This window comes from Phoca vitulina, unplaced genomic scaffold (genome assembly GCF_004348235.1).
Source record: "Phoca vitulina isolate PV1807 unplaced genomic scaffold, GSC_HSeal_1.0 scaffold18, whole genome shotgun sequence".
Classification (NCBI taxonomy): domain Eukaryota; kingdom Metazoa; phylum Chordata; class Mammalia; order Carnivora; family Phocidae; genus Phoca; species Phoca vitulina.
In genome coordinates, this window is record NW_022589721.1 from 34,928,162 (window position 1) to 34,949,589 (window position 21,428).

Consider the following 21,428-nt stretch of genomic DNA (forward strand, 5'->3'; position numbering starts at 1 on the left):
GCGCGGCGGCAGAAGCGCGGGAGGGGGCGGGCGCTGGGGGCGGGGCGGGGCGGGCGTACGCGCGCCCGGGCGACGCGGGCGGGTGGCGCCGGCGGGAGCGCGCCCGTCGCAAGATGGCTGCGGCCATGCTAGGCCGCGGGGCCGTGTGTGCGCAGCCGGCGGTGGCGGTGGTGCTGCCCCGGCGGCAGGCGCGTCGGCAGCGCTAGCCCGGCCCGAGGCCCCATTTCGCGGTCGTCACCTCCGCCTCTCCCCACCTAGCCCGGTATGGATCTGCCCGTGGGCCCCGGCGCGGCTGGGCCCAGCAACGTCCCGGCCTTCCTGACCAAGCTGTGGACCCTCGTGAGCGACCCGGACACCGACGCTCTTATCTGCTGGAGCCCGGTGAGGGGCTGGGGCCAGTCCCCGTGAGGGGTGGGATGTGGGGAGGCGGGGGCTCAGGCTCAGGGTTCGCGGGAAGAGCGTGCGGGGCTCGCTCTAGTCGGCTCCTGCCACGCCAAGTGTCCCCGGGCTGGGGAGAAAGGGCCTCTCCTCCGGTCGTTCGCTAACTGTTGGACGATCGCGGAAGTGTGTCGGCCCGTAGAGCAGTACCCAGTCTCGCTGGCGATCGTTGTGCCCAGGTGACCCTCTGTATTTTATCAAATGAGTTACCAGGGTGGTGTGGTCGGCAGCTATTCGTAGAAAATTAGGACGTGGCGCGTGAATTGGAGGGCGTTGCTCTAGTGCAAAGGGGAAAGGAACGAAAACAGAAAGTAAAACGTCATAAAGTTCAGGTTGATCTCGAACCCATGCCCAGAGATACTGGAGCTGGGTTTCCCTAGAGCCGCTTTGTTTTTCATTCCTCACAGGGCGTCTTTATTCAAGCCCCTGTCTTCTGTTGCCTGGCAGCAGGCTTGTTTACAAGGTTTGACCCTGCAAGACCGGACAGCTCCGGTTTTGCAGAGGTAAATCAGAGAGTGTGTCTGGAGCTGAAGATCGGAATCTGCTGTTCCCATCCTGTGATGTCGTGTCTGGCGAAGGCCAGAGCCATACCCCAGGGCTGGCAAATGGGTGCCCTGAAGAAAGGCCACCCTGGTCCAGAGCCTCTGGGTGCCTCCAAATATGCTTGACCTCTTGAGGGCCAAAACGCTGGGGTTCTCAGACTTTGCTAAGCACTTCCTTTCATGCTCTTAAGCCATTAGGAATGAAGAAATGTTTAGGTTGAAGCTGACTCTTGGGTTGTCTGTTTGCTCAAGCGCTGCTCTGCCTGAAGACTGGGAATAAAGAGACTAGGTATCATGCAGCGTTCTTATTGGAGACACTTTGTATTGGTTTCAGTGACTTGCATGTGTGGGCACTCCATTCCTCAGTGCACTACCTGTTTTCTCTGATGACAGGCAAGGGCCCTGAAAAGGAGAAACATGCTTTCCTACAAGCTGCCGTGTTACCGCCATCCCCTCTTTCCAGACTTCGAATTTTTCTAACCAAAGGAAGTGACCCCACATTTCTGTCTTCCTTTATCTACCTTCTTCCTCTTTTTCCTTCCCCTAACTTCCAGGAAACACTCTTAAACCCAGATTGGGGAGGGGCATCAGAGATGCCCTGGGAAATATTCCAAGTCTAATCCTGCTAGGGTGATCCATCCCACCTGCTAGGGTGCCCCTTAATCTGCTTGCTTTTTCTGCTTAAAGATTGTGAGGCATGTGGGTGAAGTGTCACCAGCTTACTCTCCAGGACCTGCAGCCTGTGTTCTATGTTCTGGGCAAGGCCTTTGAACAGGAATGATCAGGCCTGTGACAGCTCTCACTTATAGTGGCTGCCCTTGAATCCTGTTGGCCTTGGGGGGATGGGAATCGGGTCAGGGGAAAGGTCCGGCTGGAGCATGAGTATTTGATCCTTCCTGGTCTATATGCAGGTCAAGCGGGACATAGTGGTAGGGGCTGGCACTAACAATGAATACAGAAACCAAACAGTAACTCAGTAGTGGAAGGAAGCCCTTTCCAGGCTGGGCAGGGGCCTGGGGAACTGCCTGGCTCGGGGTCAGGAGATGGTCCTGTACCTGTGGCCTCTACCACAAAAGTCTACACAGGGTCTTCTGCAGACTTGTGGCCCAGAGTCTGGCTCTCAGAGGCCTTGGAAAGCTCTGATGTCCTTGCTTTTGGTGTCTTCCCTTTGTGTTGGAAGTTTTCTCACAGTTCTACCAAGAGAAACTCACCACGTTTGACCTAGGGGACAAGGGGCAGTCAGAGGTATGGTGGCTGACTCTCAAGGCTGAGTAAGGTGAGGGAAGGGGTCCAGTCCCAGAAACCCTCTGGCCAGTGGGGTCAGGTCTGGACAGCGTTGAGCTTCCTCTGCCCAGCCTGAGGGACAGACCACAGGTCACTGCCCCAGAGGATTACCTTGGCTTACTCACCCTCAAATCCTCATACAGTTAAAGATGCACTGGGCATGGCATCTCAGCTGGATAAGCAAGGGTCTTTAGAGATGCAGCTGCCCCCAGACAGGTCCTGCAGGACCCTACAGCTCCTGCTGCTGCAGAGAGGGAACTTGGCCACCATGAGCGCAGCCTGGGGTGTGCCTCAGCTCTCCTGCCCGACAGCCTGTGCCTCCCACGCCCACTGGGACTGTCCGTGAATCAGGCCTGTCTGGCCTAGGGATCAGGGCCAGGTGAGGCCGGGAGGTGCCTGATGGCACAGGTTAAGGAGGCACTTATTTTTAGGGCCACTTGGAGGCCGGGGGGCTGGAGGGGGCTCCTTAAATTTTGGCCTTTGGCGCCTCTCTGGCCCCACCCTAGTCCCAGCCTGATCAGTGCAGTTCTCTTTTCTTTGGGAGCAGGAATGAACCTAATAGGACTGTGTGGAGAGGACACCTAGGAACTGGAGGTCACCAAGGCCAGGGCCCGTCCCAGGTGGCCAGTTGTCAGAGGGTCAGTCTGGAGGGGCTGGGTCTCAGGGTAGAGAGTTGGGGGCACAGCACTTCCTGCAGTTAGGTCACCAGCTCCCCGTGAGACCACTTGAGTTGCCCTGGTCGCCCCTGCACACTCAGAGCTGGCTATGGACCATTTCCAGAGCTCCCTTGACAGGCAGGGACACTCCTCCTCCCCGGACACTGAGAGCCAGGTGAGGCACCCCCCAAGCCTGCTGAGCTCGTTCTCAGACAGCTGCCAGGACCCAGCAGGCCCTCTGGATCCTGCCTTTAGGGATCTGTCAGTTGAGCCAAAATGCTGAAGGAGCACCGCAGGTTACTGCTCCCAGCGGCAGGCTGGACGGCATGCTGCAGGGCCTCCCTGACGTAGATGGCTGCAGCCGCCACACGGCAGCCCGGCTGTGCTTCCTCAGACCTCGCCTGCACAAGAGTATCAGTTCTCCTCCATCCACAGCCATGCAAGGAGGGGACAGTTGGCCATTTTGTAGATAAGAAAACTGAGTCTTGGGCGCCTGGGTGGCTCGGTCGTTAAGCGTCTGCCTTCAGCTCTGGTCATGATCCCAGGGTCCTGGGATCGAGTCCCACGTCGGGCTCCCTGCTCAGTAGGGAGCTTGTTTCTCCCTCTGCCTCTCTCTCTGTGTCTCTCATGGATGGATGAATAAAATCTCTAAAAAAAAAAAAAAAAAAAAGAAGAATAGAAGAGAAAACTGAGTCTCAAAAACATCAGGAAACTTAACAAAAAAAGTTGGAGATTGGTTAAACCAGACCTGAATCCAGCATCTTTCTGATGAAGACCAGCTGTTGCTCCCTGACCGTCTTTACCAGGCACTCTGTATTTCCTGGTGGCAGCAGGAGACCCCCACCCACCCATGCCCACAGGGTCAAGACGCTGGCCCTACCCTCACCTGTTTTCTTAGTTAGACCCTGGCCACACTGGGACTGACCAGCACTGCGGGTGCTCAGTCAGGATGGTATTTTGGATTTTTACATGAGTCCCCGTCACCCCTTCAGTAGAGATACACACATACAGAGACAGATGGACGGACGAGATTGGCAGAGACCTGTAAACGACAGACTCTACACTGTGGCCTTCCGAGTCTGTTTCCTCCCGCCACCCCCCAGGGGGTGAGGTGGGCGGGGGTGCGGGGTGAGGAGGGGCCCAGGGCACGTGGGTCTCGGAAGGGGGCTGGAGGTCTGGGCCATGATGGCCTCCTTGGGGGTGGGGGGGGGGGGAAGGTAGATGTCCGGAGCATAGCCGTGCGCGCCTGACTCCACAGGACCCGTGTGTGCTCAGAATCCTTTATTCGAGGACCTGGAAGGGGGCAGTGGGATAGACCCACTCTGGAATGTGCAAAGAGCTCCCATCGGGTATGATATGGGGGCTAGGCCAGAGTCCTCACACTCCATAGGCCCTGGAGCCTGCAGCTCTGGCTTCAAGGCGCCCTCTCCCTCGGGGGGTGGGGAGGGCTGTCTTCCCTGAAAGGAGGACGCCCAGCCCTCAAATGCTTCCCAGTCCTGGCAGGACAGCAGCTGCCACCACAGACCCCTCCGTTCTTGAGCCGGAAAGCCAGAGTGAGCAGAGTCACCGGCCTGCACGTGTTCCCTGGCCTGGAGATCTGAGTGCAGGACGCCAGCGGCCAGAGACGAGGAGGATTGTGTTGGTGCTTGTGTTGCGGGAAGTAACGTAAGCTAACTTAAGCAGAAAGAAGAACAGGACATGACGGTGCCGATGGTCTCACACTCAGATAAGGACAAAACTAGGATGGGGGAGGAGGACCTAAGTGACCCTCCATTTCTCGACCAGCCTCACACGTCCTGTCACCTCCCTCTGCAGCCTGGATTTCTCTGCTGCTGTGGCCACATGGCTCCGGCCACACACCTACCACTCCAAATGCCCGTGTCCCTGGACCCCAGAGAGGGTCGGCCAGCCAGACAGGAGACCAGAGCACATCGTGCCAGACTAGTCTTCGGATTGACATTTGGGGGACTGAAGTGTTCTGGGTAGATAGTGCAGGTGGTCCCCCTCATGGAATACAGTGGTTATTAACCCTTTGGGGTCATGGAGCCTTTGAGAAAATACTCAAAGACAGAGATCCTCTCTATAAAAGCATACATGCCTGTAGAATTGAGATTCGTTTTAGATTATTCCTAGTGCCATCAAAAATAAGGCCAGAGGCTCCAAATGTACAGTCAGACTTGGCAGTTACTAAGAAGTGCATCTCAGGGCACCTGGCTGGCTCAGTGGGTAGAGAGTGCAACTCTTGGTCTCGAGGCTGTGAGTTCGAGCCCCATGCTGGGTGTAGAGTTCACTTTAAATAGAAAGAAAGAGAGAAAGAAAAGGAAGGAAGGAGAGAAGGAAAGAGAAGTGCATCTCAGGATTAGGGCATTGCTCACCAGCCAGCAGCTGGGCACACACTTCTCCTTGCTGGTTCCATACTTCTAATCACAGGCTTTGATTATACCCAAGGAAAAGCTAAGACCACCTCCAGGAATTCCCCAGAGGTAGCAGAGAAGGAGGGGTCTTGAATCATGAGGCAGGGAGATGGAACATGGTGTTCTGTGATGGATTCACCAGGAAACCTTTGAAACTCCTGATGGCCCTTAAGGTAGGGCTTGTAGGACACAATCAATGTGGGCTTAACCCTTGAACAGTGTTCAGGATTGGAAAACAGAAAGGACAGGTAAGCCACACAGGTGCCCAGGCTTTCTTCCTGGAGGCGGTTTTCAAACTCACAGCCCAGACTTTGGAAAAGCCAAGGCAGCTAGAGTTTGCAAGATGTGGTACCAGGGAAGGGAGCTGTACCAGGAAAGCGCTCCAGGAGTCTGCACATGAGCCCCTTTGGGTCTTCAGCAGAGTATTGGCTCCACCTGCCCATAGGATGAGACCTATGAAGCCAGCCTGAGAACCTTCTAGAAAAGGAACAGCTACTGAGGAGAGCTCACACAGGGCCGTGAATTACCTGAGTTCTCCCAGCCAATTTGGAGGAACCACATTGAACATGCAGAGCATTCAGCAGAGACTAAAAGAGCTACAGCTTGGAAGTGGGACTGAATTAAGAAAATCTGCCCCAAACACAATGTAATCGAATTTGAAGAGAAGCCGTAAAAGGATCAGGCTGATCCACACAAAACACTCTCAGGAGGAAGATCACAAAACCCAGACACAACATAAAAACCCTCGTGTCCAGGGCCCTATCAAAACTAACAGGTGAGCCAATTGGCAGGAGAGTGTGTCCTATGACAAAGAAGGGGAGAGTCATAGCAGTGTTCCCAGGGGTGATGGGAACTAGCCAACAAAGACATTAAAACAATTGTAAAAATATTCCGAGTGTTCAAAGAAGTAAAGCAAACCCATGAAGACAGAGAAGTGGAAGACAGAGAATAAAATGTCAATGGAACAAGTTTCCCATGCAGAAGAATTCCACATTGTTTGTGTAGATCCCCCTTCAGGGAGGCATCACATATCTCCTCACCTGTACGTGTGGGCTACACATAGTGACTTTCTTCCAAGAAGCAACAGAGTGGGTGGGGGGGGCAACTACAGTGGGGACACCTGACAGACATGGCCTCAGAGTGTGCGTCCTTACCATGACATGATGAGAAGGGCACTTAACCTCTGTGGTCTTCCTCCAAAAACTTACATAACCTCAACTAGTCATGAGGAAAAGACACAGGACAAATCCAAATTGAGTGACATTCTACAAAATACCGGACAAGTACTCCTCAAAACTGTCAAGGTCAAGAGAAACCAGGAAAGTCTAAGAGACTGTCCCAGCCAAGGGGAATGTAAGGAGACATAACAACTAAATGTAACATAATCCCTTGGATGATGTCCTGGGACAGAAGGACAGAAGATAAAAACTAAGGAAATCTGAATAAAATAGGAACTTTAGTTAATAATAAGGTACAGGCATGCCCCTTTTTTTGAAAGTTCATGTTATGCCATCTTGCTTTTAAAAAGACTACATTAGTACCTGTTTTAGCTAACTGAAAGATTATTTTTGGGGTCTGGGACTACTCTAGATTTTTCCATATTAATTAGCGGTAATTCTTTGCTTTACGAATTTCGGCTTACAAAAGATTTCTTGGGAACACTCTACTTTCAGATAGCAGGGGAGACCTGTATATTGATTCATTACTTGTGACAAGTACACAATGTTAATAATAGTGTGCAGGGTATATGAGAACTCTGTACTATCTTCCCAACTTTTCTGTAAACCTAAAGGTACTCTAAAATCCAAAGCTTATTTGTATAAGTCACTGCAGGGGATTAACAGATTAGATACTGCAGAAGAGAAGATCACTGAACTAGAGTAACCATAGAAACTATTCATAGTGATGTCCAGAGAAAACCAGACTGGAAACAGTGAGCAGAGCCTCATGGGGACGATATCACACAGCCTGACACACAAGCGAAGTTCAAGAATAAAGGGGGAGGGAATGCTTAGACATAACCATCCAAATTTTTGGAAAGCTGTGAACCCACAGATCCAAGACTTGTAAGACTTTCCAAGGATGGGGCGCCTGGGTGGCTCAGTCATTAAGCATCTGCCTTCGGCTCAGGTCATGATCCCAGGGTCCTGGGATCGAGCCCCGCATCGGGCTCCCTGCTCAGCGGGAAGCCTGCTTCTCCCTCTCCCACTCCCCCTGCTTGTGTTCCCTCTCTCGCTGTGTCTCTCTCTGTCAAATGAATAAATAAAATCTTTAGGGAAAAAAAAAAGACTTTCCAAGGAGGATAAGCACAAAAAGCATACCAGGGCATATCACCATCAAGTTGCTAAAAGCAGGTGATGAAGAGAAAATCTTAAAAGCAGCCCGAAAAAGAAAGGGAATTGCACAGAGGGACATAGACAGAACAATGCTGACTTCTCCTCAGCAACTCTGAGGCTTGAGGCCAGAAGGGAGTTCCATAGATGGGAGTCTGGTCAGCATTCAGAACTCAGTGTAACTTACCACGTCAGCGGACATAGAAGAAAAACCACATGACCATTTCAATGGAGTAAGGAGAAACACTGACAAACGTACCATCCACTTTATGATAACAGCTCAGCAGACTAGTAAGGGCGATTCCTCAGTCCAATAAAAAGCACCTGCAAAAACCTACAACTGGCATTGTACTTAATGGGGACAGAGCAGGTACTTCTCCCCAACAATGGAAAAGAAGTCCAGGATGTCTGGTTTTAGCACTTCTCTTTAACAAATTGTGTAATCCCAAAAAATAAAAATAAATAAATGCAATGAAAAAAAAAAAAACAACTGTGTAATCCCCTGGTCAAGTAATACGACAAACAAGTAAATAAAAGACCGAAAAATGGGAAGGTGAGCTGTCAGACTGTCTGCATTTATAGAAGACATTGTCACTGACTTAGTCCCAAGGAATCTACCAAAAAAAGTTACTGGAACTAATAAATGAGTTTAGTGAGGCCACAGGATTCAGCGTTAGTATACAAAAACCAGTTCTATTTCTACACACTAGCAATGAACTGTTGAAAATGGAAATAGTTACAATAGCTTCAAAAAAAAAAACACACAAAGAGGCTCCTGGGTGGCTCAGTTGGTTGAGCATCTGACTCTTGATCTCAGTTCAGGTCATGATCTCAGGGTCATGAGATTGAGCCCCACGTCAGGCTCTGCACTTAGCGAGGAGTCTGCTTGGGATGCTCTCCCTCTCCCTCTGCCCCCCCCCCCGCTAAAATAAATAAATAAATCTTTAAAACACACACAAAATATTTAATGCTTGTATTACTTATTGCTGTGTGACCAAATATCTCAAGACTTACCTGATAAAACAACAAACCTCACAGTTTCTGAGAGTCACAGACTGATTCTGATTCAAGGTCTCTCATTGAGGTTGCAATCATGTCAAGACGACTGAAGAGAGACCTGCCTCCAAGTTCACTCAAGTGTTTTGTGGCAAGTAGCTTTTGGCAAGAGACTTTCATTCCTCACCACGTGAGCCTCTCCTTAGGGCTGCCTACAGCAGGTCAGCCTGCTTCTCTCAGAGCGAGGGATCCAAGAGAGCAAGAGCCCCAGGTAGCTTTTGTAACCCGTTCTCAAATACCATCACATCTGTTGAATGCTAGTGATCACAAATAACAGCCCTGGTACACCCCTCGTTGGGTGTAGAGATTACTTAAAACTAAATAAACTTAAAAAGTCAGACAAAAACAGTCCGAGAAAACAACAGACCAGTATCTTTCATAATAAAATATGAGCAAATCTAGCAATATATATAAAAAGTAATGTCACAACATATGGAACTTATTGCAGCAATGCAAGGGTGGTTCAAGATTTTAAAATCAAGTCAGTATAATTCACTGTGTTAACAACCTAAAGAAGAAAAACCACATGAACATATTATTTGCAGAAAAAGCATTTGACAAAATATGTTTGTAAAAAAAAAAAAAAAAATCCTCAGGAAACTAGGAATAGTGGGGACTTTTTCAGCCTGATACAAAAGGGTCTACAAAGAAACCTACACCTAACATCATGCTTAATGGTAGGAGAGACTGAATGCTTTTCCCCTAAGATCAGAACAAGGCACAGTGTCTATTTTCCCCAGTTCTAGTCAACATTGTACCAGAAGGCCTGTCCAGTACTTGAAGACAAGAGAAAGAAATTAAAGGAATATATATTGGAGAGGAAGAAATAAAGCCGACCTTAATCATAGATAGCATGATTGTCTACATAGAAAGTCCCAAGAAATCTACAAAAATAATCCCAGAACTAGGGGTGCCTGGATGGCTCAGTTGGTTAAGTATCCAACTCTTGATTTTGTCTCAGGTCATGATCTCAGGGTTGTGAGATTAAGCCCTGTGTTGGGCTCCAGGCTGGGCTTGGAGACTGCTTAAGAGTCTCCCTCTCCCCTCTGTCCCTACCCCTACCCGCCCCCGCCCCCCCCCGCCCCGCTCACACATGCATACTCTCAAAAATTTTTTTTAATTTTTAAAAATTAAAAAAAAGGAGTGCCTGGGTGACTGAAGCATCTGCCTTCGGCTCAGGTCATGATCCCAGGGTTCTGGGATCGAGCCCCACATGCAGGGAGCCTGCTTCTCCCTCTCCCTCTGCTGCTCCCACCACTTGTGCTCTCTCTCTCTGTCAAATAAATAAATTAAATATTCTTTAAAATTTTTTTAAAAAATACTCCTAAAACTAAATAATGAGTTTTGCAAGGTCACTAGATACAAGGTCAACACACAAAAATAAATTGCATTTCTTTTTTTTTTTTTAAGATTTTATTGAGAGAGAGCATGAGCAGGGAGAGGGGCAGAGGGAGAGGGAGAAGCAGACTCACTGCTGAGCAGGGAACCTGATGTGGGGCTTGATCCCAGGACTCTGGGATCATGACCTGAGCCAAAAGCAGTCACCTAACCAACTGAGTCACCTAGGTTCCCCAATCAATCGCATTTCCTTTTTTTTCTTTTTTTTTTAAGATTTCATTTATTAGAGAGAGAGCACAAGCGGGGAGATGGAGTAGAGGGAGAAGCAGACTCTCCACTGAGCAGGGAGCATGATGTGGGGCTCCATCCCAGGACCCTGGGATCGTGACCTGAGCCGAAGGCAGACACTTAATCGACTGAGCCACCCAGGTGCCCAATCAATTACATTTCTGATGAAAGATAGGAAATTGATATTTTTTAAAACATCATTTACAGCTGTTCGGGGTTGGGGGGAAGAGTACTTAAAGAGAAGTCTGGTAAAACATGCAGGGATCTGTATGTCAAAACTATAGAATTGTAAAAACACTCATGAAAGAAAGCAAAGTTGACCTAAGTAAATGGAATGGCATACCATGTTTATGGATTTTTTTAAAAGCAAATTTGGGAAGTTTTCAGGCCTTATTTCTTTGAATGTTTGTTCCATTCCTTTCTCTTTATGGTACTCCATTTACATATATGTTGGTGCAGCTAAAGATGTCCCACGTGTTTTTGAGGCTCCTTTCATTTTTTCTTTACTGTTTTCTCTCTGTTCTTCTGCTTTCGTAATCTCTATCAGTCCATTGTCAAATTTGCTGATTCTTTCTTCTGCCAGTTCACATTTGCTGTTGAGCCCTTCTAGTAAATTTCTCATTTTGGTTATCGTACCGTTGAACTTTGGAGTTTTTGTCTGACTGCTTTGTGATTACTGTTTTTTTTACTGTTCCTGTCCCTTTGCTGAGGCGCTGTCACCTCATCTTCCTTGACTATGATTTCCTTTAACTCTCTAAACATATTTATAACGTATTCTCTGAAGTCTTGGTTAAATCTGACGTCTTGTTTCTCACAGGCTGTTTCTGTGATTGTTTTTCTCTTTTCCCTCGTGCGTGGGTCATACTTTGCTATTTCTTTACATGTCTCATTTTGTCGAAAAAGTACATTTTAGGCAATGCAGTACTTCTGGATGCCCACCCCACCCAGCCACTCCTGTGCTTGTTTTTGGTTTTTGCTGGCTTGTAGGTGATGTTAGTGAGGTCTGTTTCCTCTCTTTGCGTGCTGTGTTAGTTCACTGCCTCATAGGGTATTACACCCAGGCTGTAGGCTCTATAATCACTGCCTGACTGTTCTGTTGGTTTTGACAATGCCCCAGGGCACAGATTGTTGAACAGTCTTGTCCAATTACATTCAAGCAGTGGCGGCCTTTAAGGTCTGAGGTCTATTCTGACTTGGGAGGGCTCTTAGCTGTCTCTTTCCTGTGTGAACAAGCTGGCTGTGGTTGAGCTTGTTACTGGGTTTTTTTGTTTTGTTGTTTTGGGTTTTTTTAAGATTTATTTATCTGAGAGAGGGAGGGAGTGTGTGCATGGGAACTGGGGAGGGACAGAGGGAGAGAGAATCTCAAGCAGACTCCCCGCTGAGAATGGAGCTGGATGTGGGGCTCAATTCCACGACCCTGTGATCATGATCTGAGCCAAAATCAAGAGTCAGATGGATGCTCAACCAACTGAGTCACCCAGGTGCCCCTTGAGCTTGTTACTCTTTTTTTTTTCTTTTTAAGATTTTTTTTTTTTTTTTGAAAGAGAGCATGAGTGGGGGTTGGGGGTGGAGCACAGGCAGAGGAGAAGCAGACTTCTCACCGAGCAGGGAACCTGATGCAGGACTCAATCCCAGGATCCTGAGATCATGACCTGAGCCAAAGGCAGGCACGCAACCGACTGAGTCACCCAGGCGCCCCTCGAGCTTGTTATTCTTAATATAGGGGTGCTGCTGTTTTCAAGAGCAGCCTTCGGCTTGAACTTTTCTACACTTTGTTTCACATAAAGTGAGTTTGCTTGGGGAGACCTTCAGAGCTGTCTTTCCTTTGGACTGCCTCTCTCCTGGGGAACTCTCTGAGCCATACTCCAGGCACTGGGCAGGGCAGTGGCCTCTTGTCTTCCCAGCTTGACTCTCTCAGCATGGATGCTCTACCCTACATGCTAGCTGGGGGGAAGGCAGTCAGGGGCTCAGTACACTCAGCCTGCCAAGCCTGGGGTACAGCGTGCATTATATGGATAGGGGCAAACTCCCCCCCCGCCCCCCGCCGCGACCAGCCTCTTGGTTGCAATCACCAGGAATTTAGCCTGTTGACCTGGACAGGATGAGAAATGCTGGGTGGCCTTCCCCTCTCAGTGAGATACAGTAAGCCTTGATTGGAAACAGAGGGGAAAGGGACCCCCATCTTCCTGGCCATGCCCTCCCAGAGTGTAACATCAGTCAAAGTGAACTGGAGTGTGGGGCGGACAGCTTGTGGCGCAGACGCTGCAGGCTCAGTATTCCTACATAGTTTTAGTAGGTTTTCTGTTCATTTTATTTTTTTAGATTTTATATATTTATTTGACAGAGACACAGCGAGAGAGGGAACACAAGCAGGGGGAGTGGGAGAGGGAGAAGCAGGCTCCCCGCTGAGCAGGGAGCCTGATGTGGGGCTCGATCCCAGGACCCCGGGATCATGACCTGAGCCGAAGGCAGACGCTTAACGACTGAGCCACCCAGGCGCCCCAGTAGGTTTTCTTAAATACATGTTCTTATTTGTTGTATGCTTTTAGGATAATTTCCAGAGACTTTAAATGATTTAAATAAGCTTTGTTTGTTTCACTTGGGAGTGGTTCAGTAGATCTCCTCACACTTGACATCCCAGAAGGGGAAATTGCTCCTTCATTTTCAAAGGGTGGTTTTGCTGGATATAGAATTCTTGGTTGATAGGTTTTTTTCTTTCAGCCCCTTTAAATGTCATCCCACTGCCTTCTGGCCTCCATGGTTTCTGATGAGAAATCAGCTATTTATCTTATTAAGGCTCCCTTGTACATGATGAGTCTGTTCTCCCTTGTTGCTTTCAAAATTCTCGCTGGGTCTTTTCATCCTGCGGTTTGATTATGAAGTATCTAGATGTGAATCTCTTTGAGTTTATCCTGCTTGGAGTTTGTTTAGCTTCCTGGACATTTTTCATCAAATTTGGGGAGTTTTTAGCCATTATTCCTTCTGTTCTCTCCTCTCCTGCTGGGACTCCCATTATGCATAAGCCCGTGTTTGGTAGTAACCCACAGTCTCTGAGACTCTGTCCATTTTTCTTCACTGTTTTCTCTTTCTGTTCCTCAGACTGGATAATCTCAATTGACCTATCCTCGTATTTGCTGATTCCTTCTTGTCTGTGCTCAGATCTGCTCTCAAGCCCCTCTAGTGAGTTTTATGTGTGAGTTATTATACTTCCTAACTCCAGAATTCTGATTTGGTTCACTTTTATGATTTTTATCTTTATTGATATTCGTTATTTTATGAGATATTTTCATGCTTTCCTATATTTCTTTAGATGCAGTTTCATTTTGGTCTTTGAACGCATTTGAAATAGCTGATATAAAGTCTTTGTATAATAAACCCAACTTCTAAGCTTCCTTAGGGATGGTTTCAACTGATTGCTTTTTTTCCAGTATATAGGCCAGGCCTTGTTTCTTTGCATGTCTCTTTTTTATTGAAAATTGGACTTTCAGTTAATATAAGGTGGTATATGTTAGGTTCTGAACATCAGCTCCTCCGTCCTCCCAGGGCAATTGCTCTTTCTTGTAGTTGTTGGTATTTATTTGTCTCGTGACTTTTCTGAACTAATTCTGGACAATTTATGGTCTTTGTTGTTTGTGACCACTGAAGTCTTTCCTTGGTTAGTGTCGTAATCAGGTAGTGAAGGGGACAGAAATTTCCTTTAATGCCTGGAACCCATAACTGCGCCATTTTTTGCTGGGGGCTCTGTGTATGCGTCGGGGTACGCCTTCAGCACTCAGCCGGTGGTGGCGCCTCTGTTTCATCCTCTGTTTGGTGCTGATGCAGAGCCTCACGTCACCCAGAGGTGCAGGCTTAGGGCCTTTTCAGGTCTTATCCTGATTCTCCACAGAGCCCTGCACATGCATGTGACTTCTGGGTTCCCAAGAATATTTTGGAGCTTTTCAAAACCCCTCTCAATATCTCATTCCCCAGCTCTTTCATTTTATTTATTTTTTTTTTATTTTTTTAAGATTTTATTTATTTATTTGACAGAGACACAGCAAGAGAGGGAACACAAGCAGGGGGAGTGGGAGAGGGAGAAGCAGGCTTCCCGCCGAGCAGGGAGCCCGATGCGGGGCTCAATCCCAGGACCCTGGGATCATGACCTGAGCCGAAGGCAGACGCTTAACGACTGAGCCACCCAGGCGCCCCTCCCCAGCTCTTTCTTTTAAGTTTTCTGGTTAGCTTGTTTTTTGCCTTAACTGTTACCCTCTGCCTTAGACAGCCACAAAGTTTTAAAATCCTCTTTTCGTGTTATCAACAAACATCCCCAGGGAAAAGGCTTTTTATACTGGGAGAGTTTTGGGTCAAATCAAGCAAAGACAGCTTTGCCAGTGGCATCTCCTAGGGAGCTGTCAGACCAGTAAAATAGGAATTCTCGAGAGTGGGGCCTTGAAGAAGCCCCAGCCCCGTCATCACCCCAGTGGCTGCCAGGGTGCCAGGGTTCTGTGATTTCAGCTGCTGGTTTTCATGGCTGCAGGAGGGGAGGCGGGAGTAGGGCAAGTCAGAATCCCACAGCGCTCTCGGATCTTACCTCCAGGGAACCATTGTTCTTGAGTAAATGCCCCCCATGTTGCTATAGCCCTTTGACTGATTTTCAGAGTTCTGGAAAAGTGCACTCTAACGTTTTTGCCAGTTTTCTTACCGCTGCTTTGGAGGAGAGTCTCCAGAGGTCCTTCCTCTACCCTCTGCACCCCTCGCATGCTTCTGTCCGAGCTTGTCTTCACGTGCACGCACACGTGGACTGGCCAGCCTCCAGCTCTCCTCGGGCACCTGGGGGATCCTCTCCGGCTTCTCGCGCTCCTTACCTCTAGTGCCCTCTCTGACGGGGGAAGCCGTGCCCAGTGTCTTCGTAGACTCTTACCCCCCGCCCCAGCTCCCCTCACCACTCTGTCCCTGCTCCAGGACCCTGACCCTCCTGGTAGCTCCTGGTTTAGGTCAGAAAGGAGATGGAGGAATAGTAGTGTAGCCACTCTGTTGGGGTCTCAGATGCCCACAGAGGAGCGGACTTGCGGTTCTGAACACAACCGTGTGTTTCCCTCCAGAGTGACTCAAGTCAGGCTCCCCTTCTCTTGGCTGCCTCACTCTGGGGTCTTAGCTGCTCTTGGGGGGAGTTTGGTGGTGAAGGCGAAAACAAGATCCCTAAAAACTGGGTCTGGAATGCTGTGTGTTTGGGGAACCTCTGGAAGCCTGGAGCAGGACTTTCCAACTGGGCAGAGGGACCAGGCCCATGTGGTTGATGGTCACGGGCGTCCCCCCCCGCCAAGGGGGCAGGCATGGGGGTTGCCCACCTCTCGGCGGCAGCGTCTCCCTCGCTGGCAGCGTGTGACTCGGCGGCGTGTCTCCCAGCAGAGCGGGAACAGCTTCCACGTGTTTGACCAGGGCCAGTTTGCCAAGGAGGTGCTGCCCAAGTACTTCAAGCACAACAACATGGCCAGCTTCGTGCGGCAGCTCAACATGTGTGAGTACCCAGCCCTCCCGGCGTGCAGGGCAGGGATGGAGGGCCGCCTCCACAGAGGCTCTGTGCCGCCGCGGTGAAGGATGCAGCCGCAGCTTCTCGTAGCTGGGCGGCCAGGGTCCAGCAGGCCTGAACCCAGAGTCCTCAGGGAAGAGTTGGTGAAGCCCCAGCCGGACACAGCCACGTGGTGGGGAGGGCTCGTCATCTGGGGATGTGGGGTCTCCCTTAGACCCAGCGGCTGCCAGCGGTGGTGGGACCAGAGCCGCTCCAGGCCGAGCTCTCCTCTGGGACCCTCTGATGTCCCTCAGCGGGGCATTGGCTGGGCTGTCGTTGGGGGTCTGGTCCCCAGCCCTGAGGCAGAGTGGCCCCCACCCCGTCATATGCAGACGGCTTCCGGAAGGTGGTCCACATTGAGCAGGGTGGCTTGGTCAAGCCAGAGAGGGACGACACTGAGTTCCAGCACCCGTGCTTCCTGCGTGGCCAGGAGCAGCTCCTTGAGAACATCAAGAGGAAAGTGACCAGTGTGAGTAGCCAGCCTCCCTCTCTCTGCCTCCTCAGACCTTCCTCCAGGCTATGCGGGGACGCAGCGTCCACTCACTGTCCTGCTGGGCCTATCCACTGCTGAGGGCAGCTCAGCGGCGGCCTGCTGGCCTGGCCTGGCCTGGCTGCTCCAAGTCCTTTTCCTGATGGGCCCTCCCCTCCCTGCTTGTGTGTCTTGGACTCCCCTTGCCCGTTCCCCCATCAGCCACCACAGTGAAGGCCCCTCTCCAGACCGCCAGCCCCTTGGCCTTGGCACTGTGTCCCGGGGAGGGGGGGGCATCTCAGTGACTGTTGCCCCTGGGAACCCAGGTATCCACGCTGAAGAATGAGGACATAAAGATTCGCCAGGACAGCGTCACCAAGCTGCTGACGGATGTGCAGCTCATGAAGGGGAAGCAGGAGAGCATGGACTCCAAACTCCTGGCCATGAAGCAGTAGGTTCCATGCAGCGAGTGCTGCGGGGGCATCTGGGCAGGGAGATGGAGGGATGAGGGGCCCCCGCGGAGGCAGCCTGAGGAAGGAGCAGGCAGGAGCAGGGCAGGCCTGGTTGCTGGCCACTGCCTCCTGGGGCCTCTTCCCACCAGCCCGCCTCCCACGGTTTGTGGCACAAGCACCCAGGCCTTGTGCTCTCCAAATGTAGAATTAGGTTTGGACTTGTGCTCACTCCCCGGGAGACAGGGTCCGACCCGCATCCTGTCCCAACAGGCAGAGCTGGGCTCCTCCCACTGCCTCCCGCGTGTGCACCCTGCGGGCCAGGGTGGCGGGGTCTTCATGGCCCTCATGGTGCTGGCTCTCCCGCTGGTCCCCACCACCCCTCGGGCACGTTTGGCCACATAACCAGCCCTGTGCTCCTCAACCAGGTCCTCAACCAGGACCCCGAAGAAGGCTGGCTTGGGCCTTTTCTGATGCACTTGGGGGCCCTGGGGACCTCAGAAACCACAGCCTAGGGTGGCTGCCCTCAGCTCAGCTTCATGTGGCCTCAGATCCTCTCGGGGCAGGGCCTCATGACTCCAGTGCCATGGAGGAGGCTCCTGGGCTCTGGCTGTCCTCACATTGGGGTCAGGCAGAAGCCACTAACTATATGACCCCTGGAGATGGGGGCTAGGTGAGCTTGGGCTCCCAGGACATGGGTACCTCTCAAGGTGAGGCCAAGGGGGTCAGTTCCATGTCAGTGAGATGTTCAGGGGGCTGGCCATGGCCTGATCACAGCCCCAGCTTGCCCAGTTGGGAAGATGGTGCTCAGGTGGCCCTTTCCACCCCCTGAAGTCACCTGTCAGCCATTTCCAGTCCTGGTGAGGGGCTCTGAGCCCCCCAGAGGCATAGGATGACCCCCTGAAGAGCTGGGCTGCACTGCACCCCTGGCCTTCCCTCCTCTCCTTGTGTTCATTTGGGGCGGAGATGGCTCGGGGTGGGAGGGCGGACACTCAAGGGTCTGCCGCCTCAGTGTGTCCAGGACCCTGGGGTACACGCAGCATGCCCAGCCCTGTGTCCTGCCTAAGCCCCCCAGCCCCTTCCTTAGGAGCCCCTCCCAGCTGGCGCCCCACTGCTGCGTCCATATGTCCTCCCCGGTGGCTAGGCAGAGCCCAGAGGGGCCACGGTGCCAGCGAGCCCTGCCCGGGGCGGGGGAGGGGGCACGGGGCATCTGACCCTGCCCGGTGTGTTCCAGCGAGAACGAGGCCCTGTGGCGGGAGGTGGCCAGCCTGCGGCAGAAGCACGCCCAGCAGCAGAAGGTCGTCAACAAGGTGCGCGGCGGGCCCCGGGGGGCACCAGCTGGGTCCCCCCCTCGGCCGGGCTGACTGTGCCTTTCCGCCCACAGCTCATCCAGTTCCTCATCTCACTGGTGCAGTCCAACCGGATCCTGGGGGTGAAGAGGAAAATGTGAGGCGTGGGGGGTGCCTGTCCCTCAGCACAGGGCCCCGGGCCGCCCTGTGTGCTGTTGGCTGAGGCCTGGGCTGCCGAGGCCTGGGGGAGGGCCCTGACCCCGCCTCTCCCCCCACAGCCCCCTGATGCTGAACGACAGCAGTTCGGCACATTCCATGCCCAAGTATGGCCGGCAGTACTCCCTGGAGCACATCCACGGCTCGGGCCCCTACTCGGTGAGCACGCGGTGCAGCAGGGCTGGCCGGGGCGGTGCGGCAGGGCGGGCCAGGGCGGTCCTGCCACACAGGTTACCTCCCTTCGATGGCAGGCTCCCTCCCCGGCCTACAGCAGCTCCAGCCTCTACTCCCCAGACGCCGTGGCCAGCTCCGGACCCATCATCTCCGACATCACCGAACTGGCCCCCAGCAGTCCCTTGGCCTCGCCGGGAGGAAGCGTAGACGAGAGGTGGGGGCCACGTCATCCAACAGTCAGGAGAAGGGGGGGCCCACAGAGGCGGCTACTGAGGTGTGTGCTCCCCGTGTGCGCAGGCCCCTCTCCGGCAGCCCCCTGGTACGCGTCAAGGAGGAGCCCCCCAGCCCTCCTCGGAGCCCTCGGGTGGAGGAGGCCAGTCCTGGACACCCGTCCTCTGTCGTGGAGATACCCCTGTCCCCAACCGCCCTCATTGACTCCATCCTGCGGGAAAGCGAGCCTGCCCCCACCACCCCGGCCACACCCCTCACGGATGCAGGGGGCCGCCACCCCTCACCCTCGCCCCCACCTGCCTCGGCCCCTGAGAAGTGCCTCAGCGTAGCCTGCCTGGACAAGTGAGTGCCACCCCACCCACCTGCACCGCAGCCCCTGGAAGCACAGCCAGGCCTCTAGCCAGGACCATCCTAGAGGGGCTCTACAGGGGGTCGTCAGGCTGAGGACACGGGTTGCTGGGGGAGACGCCAGCAGACCTGGCCCTGAGCTCAGAGCTTGCTTGTCCCACGTCCCCATTGCCTCAGGAGCCAAGGGCGTGTGGCCTCGCAGGCCTGTCCCACCTGCTCTCTGAGCCACTCTGGCCACTGCCCCTGTCCTGCTGCCCAGCAGAGGGCTTGCCCCAGAGGCCAGGCGAGCAAGGGCGGGGGGCACGGAGTCCACCCGGCCCCCACCTGCAATCGGGGGGCTCTTGTCTTTGTATCTTGCAGTTTGGCTCGCGCTCCACAGATGTCTGGGGTCGCCCGCCTCTTCCCCTGCCCCTCCTCTCTGCATGGCCGAGTCCAGCCAGGGTTAGCGCCGTCCCCACTGGGGAGGGAGGAGGGCTCCGCCAGAGCTCAGGCCCCTCCCCAGCCTCGGACCAGACCCTGGCCTGGCCATGAGCACTTGGCCCTGCCTGGTGAACAGGCGTCCCGGGCCCTCTGCAACAGGGAGCAGCCCTCCCCCCTACCCCAGGCTCTGGGGCCCAAGCCAGTGCCCCAGGTCACTGACGGACAGAGCTGGGCCTCCCAGCCTGGCAACTGCTACCGGGGCAGCCAGCGTCCTGGCTGCTGTGCTGACCAGCTTCCCCTCAGGGCAGGGCGGGGCCCCGTGGACACCTCCCAGAGCCGGCCAGGCCACCCGTCCGTCCAGTGGCACAGGTCCGCCAGGTGGCCCGGGGCCTTCTTGGCCACTGTCTCCGGACCCAGGGCAGAGACCAGCCCTCTGCACACTGCCCACGGTTCCCTCTCCCCATCCCTGCCGTCTTCCAGCGTGAAGGCAGGACCTTGTCAAGCCTGAAGAACTGCCCCCAGCCCGTCCTGAGCACTAAACCCCTCCTGGGCCCCCCTGCCATCTTGGCCCAGCCCCAAGTGCTGCCAGAGGCCTCACTGGGCCTCACAGTGACCGGACCGGCCGGCACGCACGTCCCCTGGGCCCACACCGGGTGCGCGACGGGGCCCCAGCGGGCTGGGCTCTAGCTGAGGGCAGCCCCCCTGGCTGGTGCACGTGAGCGCCGGCAGGAAGGCATCTGGCTGGGGGTGCCTAGAGCTCCACTTGACCTGCCCCACCCACTCTGGCTAGGACTGAACTCAGTGACCACTTGGACGCCATGGACTCCAACCTGGACAACCTACAGACCATGCTGACAAGCCACGGCTTCAGCGTGGACACGAGCGCCCTGCTGGATGTGAGTGCCTCCCCACCCCCACCCTGCTCCCAGCCCACGGGCACAGCCTGACTGCCCTCCCCTCCCCGCAGCTGTTCAGCCCCTCGGTGACCGTGCCCGACATGAGCCTGCCCGACCTTGACAGCAGCCTGGCCAGCGTGCGTAGGCGGGGTGGGGCCGGCGGGGGAGTGGGGGTGGGGGGGCGGCGAGGGGAACCCTCACTCTGCCCCCTCCTGCCCCAGCAGATCCAGGAGCTCCTCTCTCCCCAGGAGCCGCCCAGGCCCCTTGAGGCGGAGAACAGCACCCCCGACTCAGGTGAGCCGCGCCCCGAGCCCCTGCCCCGGCCCGCCCCAGCGTCCCCCCCCCGCCGGTGCCCTGACCCAGCCCCCACCCCCAGGGAAGCAGCTGGTGCAGTACACGGCGCAACCCCTGTTCTTGGTGGACCCGGGCTCCGTGGACATGGGGAGCAGCGACCTGCCCGTGCTCTTCGAGCTGGGGGAGGGGTCCTACTTCTCGGAGGGGGACGACTACACAGATGACCCCACCATCTCCCTGCTGACGGGCTCTGAGCCCCCCAAAGCCAAGGACCCCACTGTCTCCTAGAGGCCCCAGGAGAAAGGCTGGCTGAGGGGCTAGGCGTGGACCCTGGTCGGCAGTGAGGGCCTCAGCCCTGCGTGCCACGGCTTGCTTGAGGTGTTACAGCCTCACTGGGACTGACCAGCACTGCGGGTGCTCAGTCAGGATTGTATTTTGGATTTTTACATGAGTCCCCGTCACCCCTTCGGTAGAGATACACACATACAGAGACAGACGGACGGACGAGACTGGCAGAGACCTATAAACGACAGACTCTACACTGTGGCCTCCCGAGTCTGTTTCCTCCCGCCACCCCCCAGGGGGTGAGGTGGGCGGGGGTGCGGGGTGAGGAGGGGCCCAGGGCACGTGGGTCTCGGAAGGGGGCTGGAGGTCTGGGCCATGATGGCCTCCTTAGGGGTGGGGGTGGGGGGAAGGTAGATGTCCGGAGCATAGCCGTGCGCGCCTGACTCCACAGGACCCGTGT

General features: G+C 53.9%; 1 protein-coding gene across 9 annotated transcripts; it reads left to right on the plus strand.

Moving 5' to 3' along the window:
* The first annotated feature begins 93 nt into the window (after positions 1 to 93).
* HSF1 (heat shock transcription factor 1) lies at positions 94 to 21,224 on the plus strand. 9 transcript variants are annotated; one of them, XM_032415928.1, is made up of 14 exons: positions 94 to 381; positions 15,735 to 15,846; positions 16,230 to 16,366; positions 16,693 to 16,817; positions 18,050 to 18,125; positions 18,200 to 18,261; positions 18,383 to 18,479; positions 18,572 to 18,708; positions 18,792 to 19,067; positions 19,434 to 19,514; positions 20,284 to 20,389; positions 20,461 to 20,526; positions 20,611 to 20,683; positions 20,766 to 21,224. In XM_032415928.1, the coding sequence occupies exons 1-14, from the start codon at positions 265 to 267 to the stop codon at positions 20,969 to 20,971; spliced, it is 1,671 nt and encodes a 556-aa protein (XP_032271819.1). In that variant the 5' UTR covers positions 94 to 264; the 3' UTR covers positions 20,972 to 21,224. The 9 variants fall into 9 exon arrangements, with proteins under 9 accessions (XP_032271819.1, XP_032271821.1, XP_032271820.1 ...); XM_032415930.1 differs by having other exon boundaries at positions 20,614 to 20,683; XM_032415929.1 differs by having other exon boundaries at positions 15,738 to 15,846.
* The last annotated feature ends 204 nt before the right edge of the window (positions 21,225 to 21,428 follow it).

Bases quoted from the DNA above. Each gene is read 5' to 3' on its own strand.
- HSF1 (XM_032415928.1), top strand. From the start codon at position 265: ATGGATCTGCCCGTGGGCCCCGGCGCGGCTGGGCCCAGCAACGTCCCG. The intron at 20,390-20,460 runs GTGAGTGCCTCC...CCCTCCCCGCAG, and splicing joins ACACGAGCGCCCTGCTGGAT to CTGTTCAGCCCCTCGGTGAC. The intron at 20,684-20,765 runs GTGAGCCGCGCC...CCCCACCCCCAG, and splicing joins GAACAGCACCCCCGACTCAG to GGAAGCAGCTGGTGCAGTAC.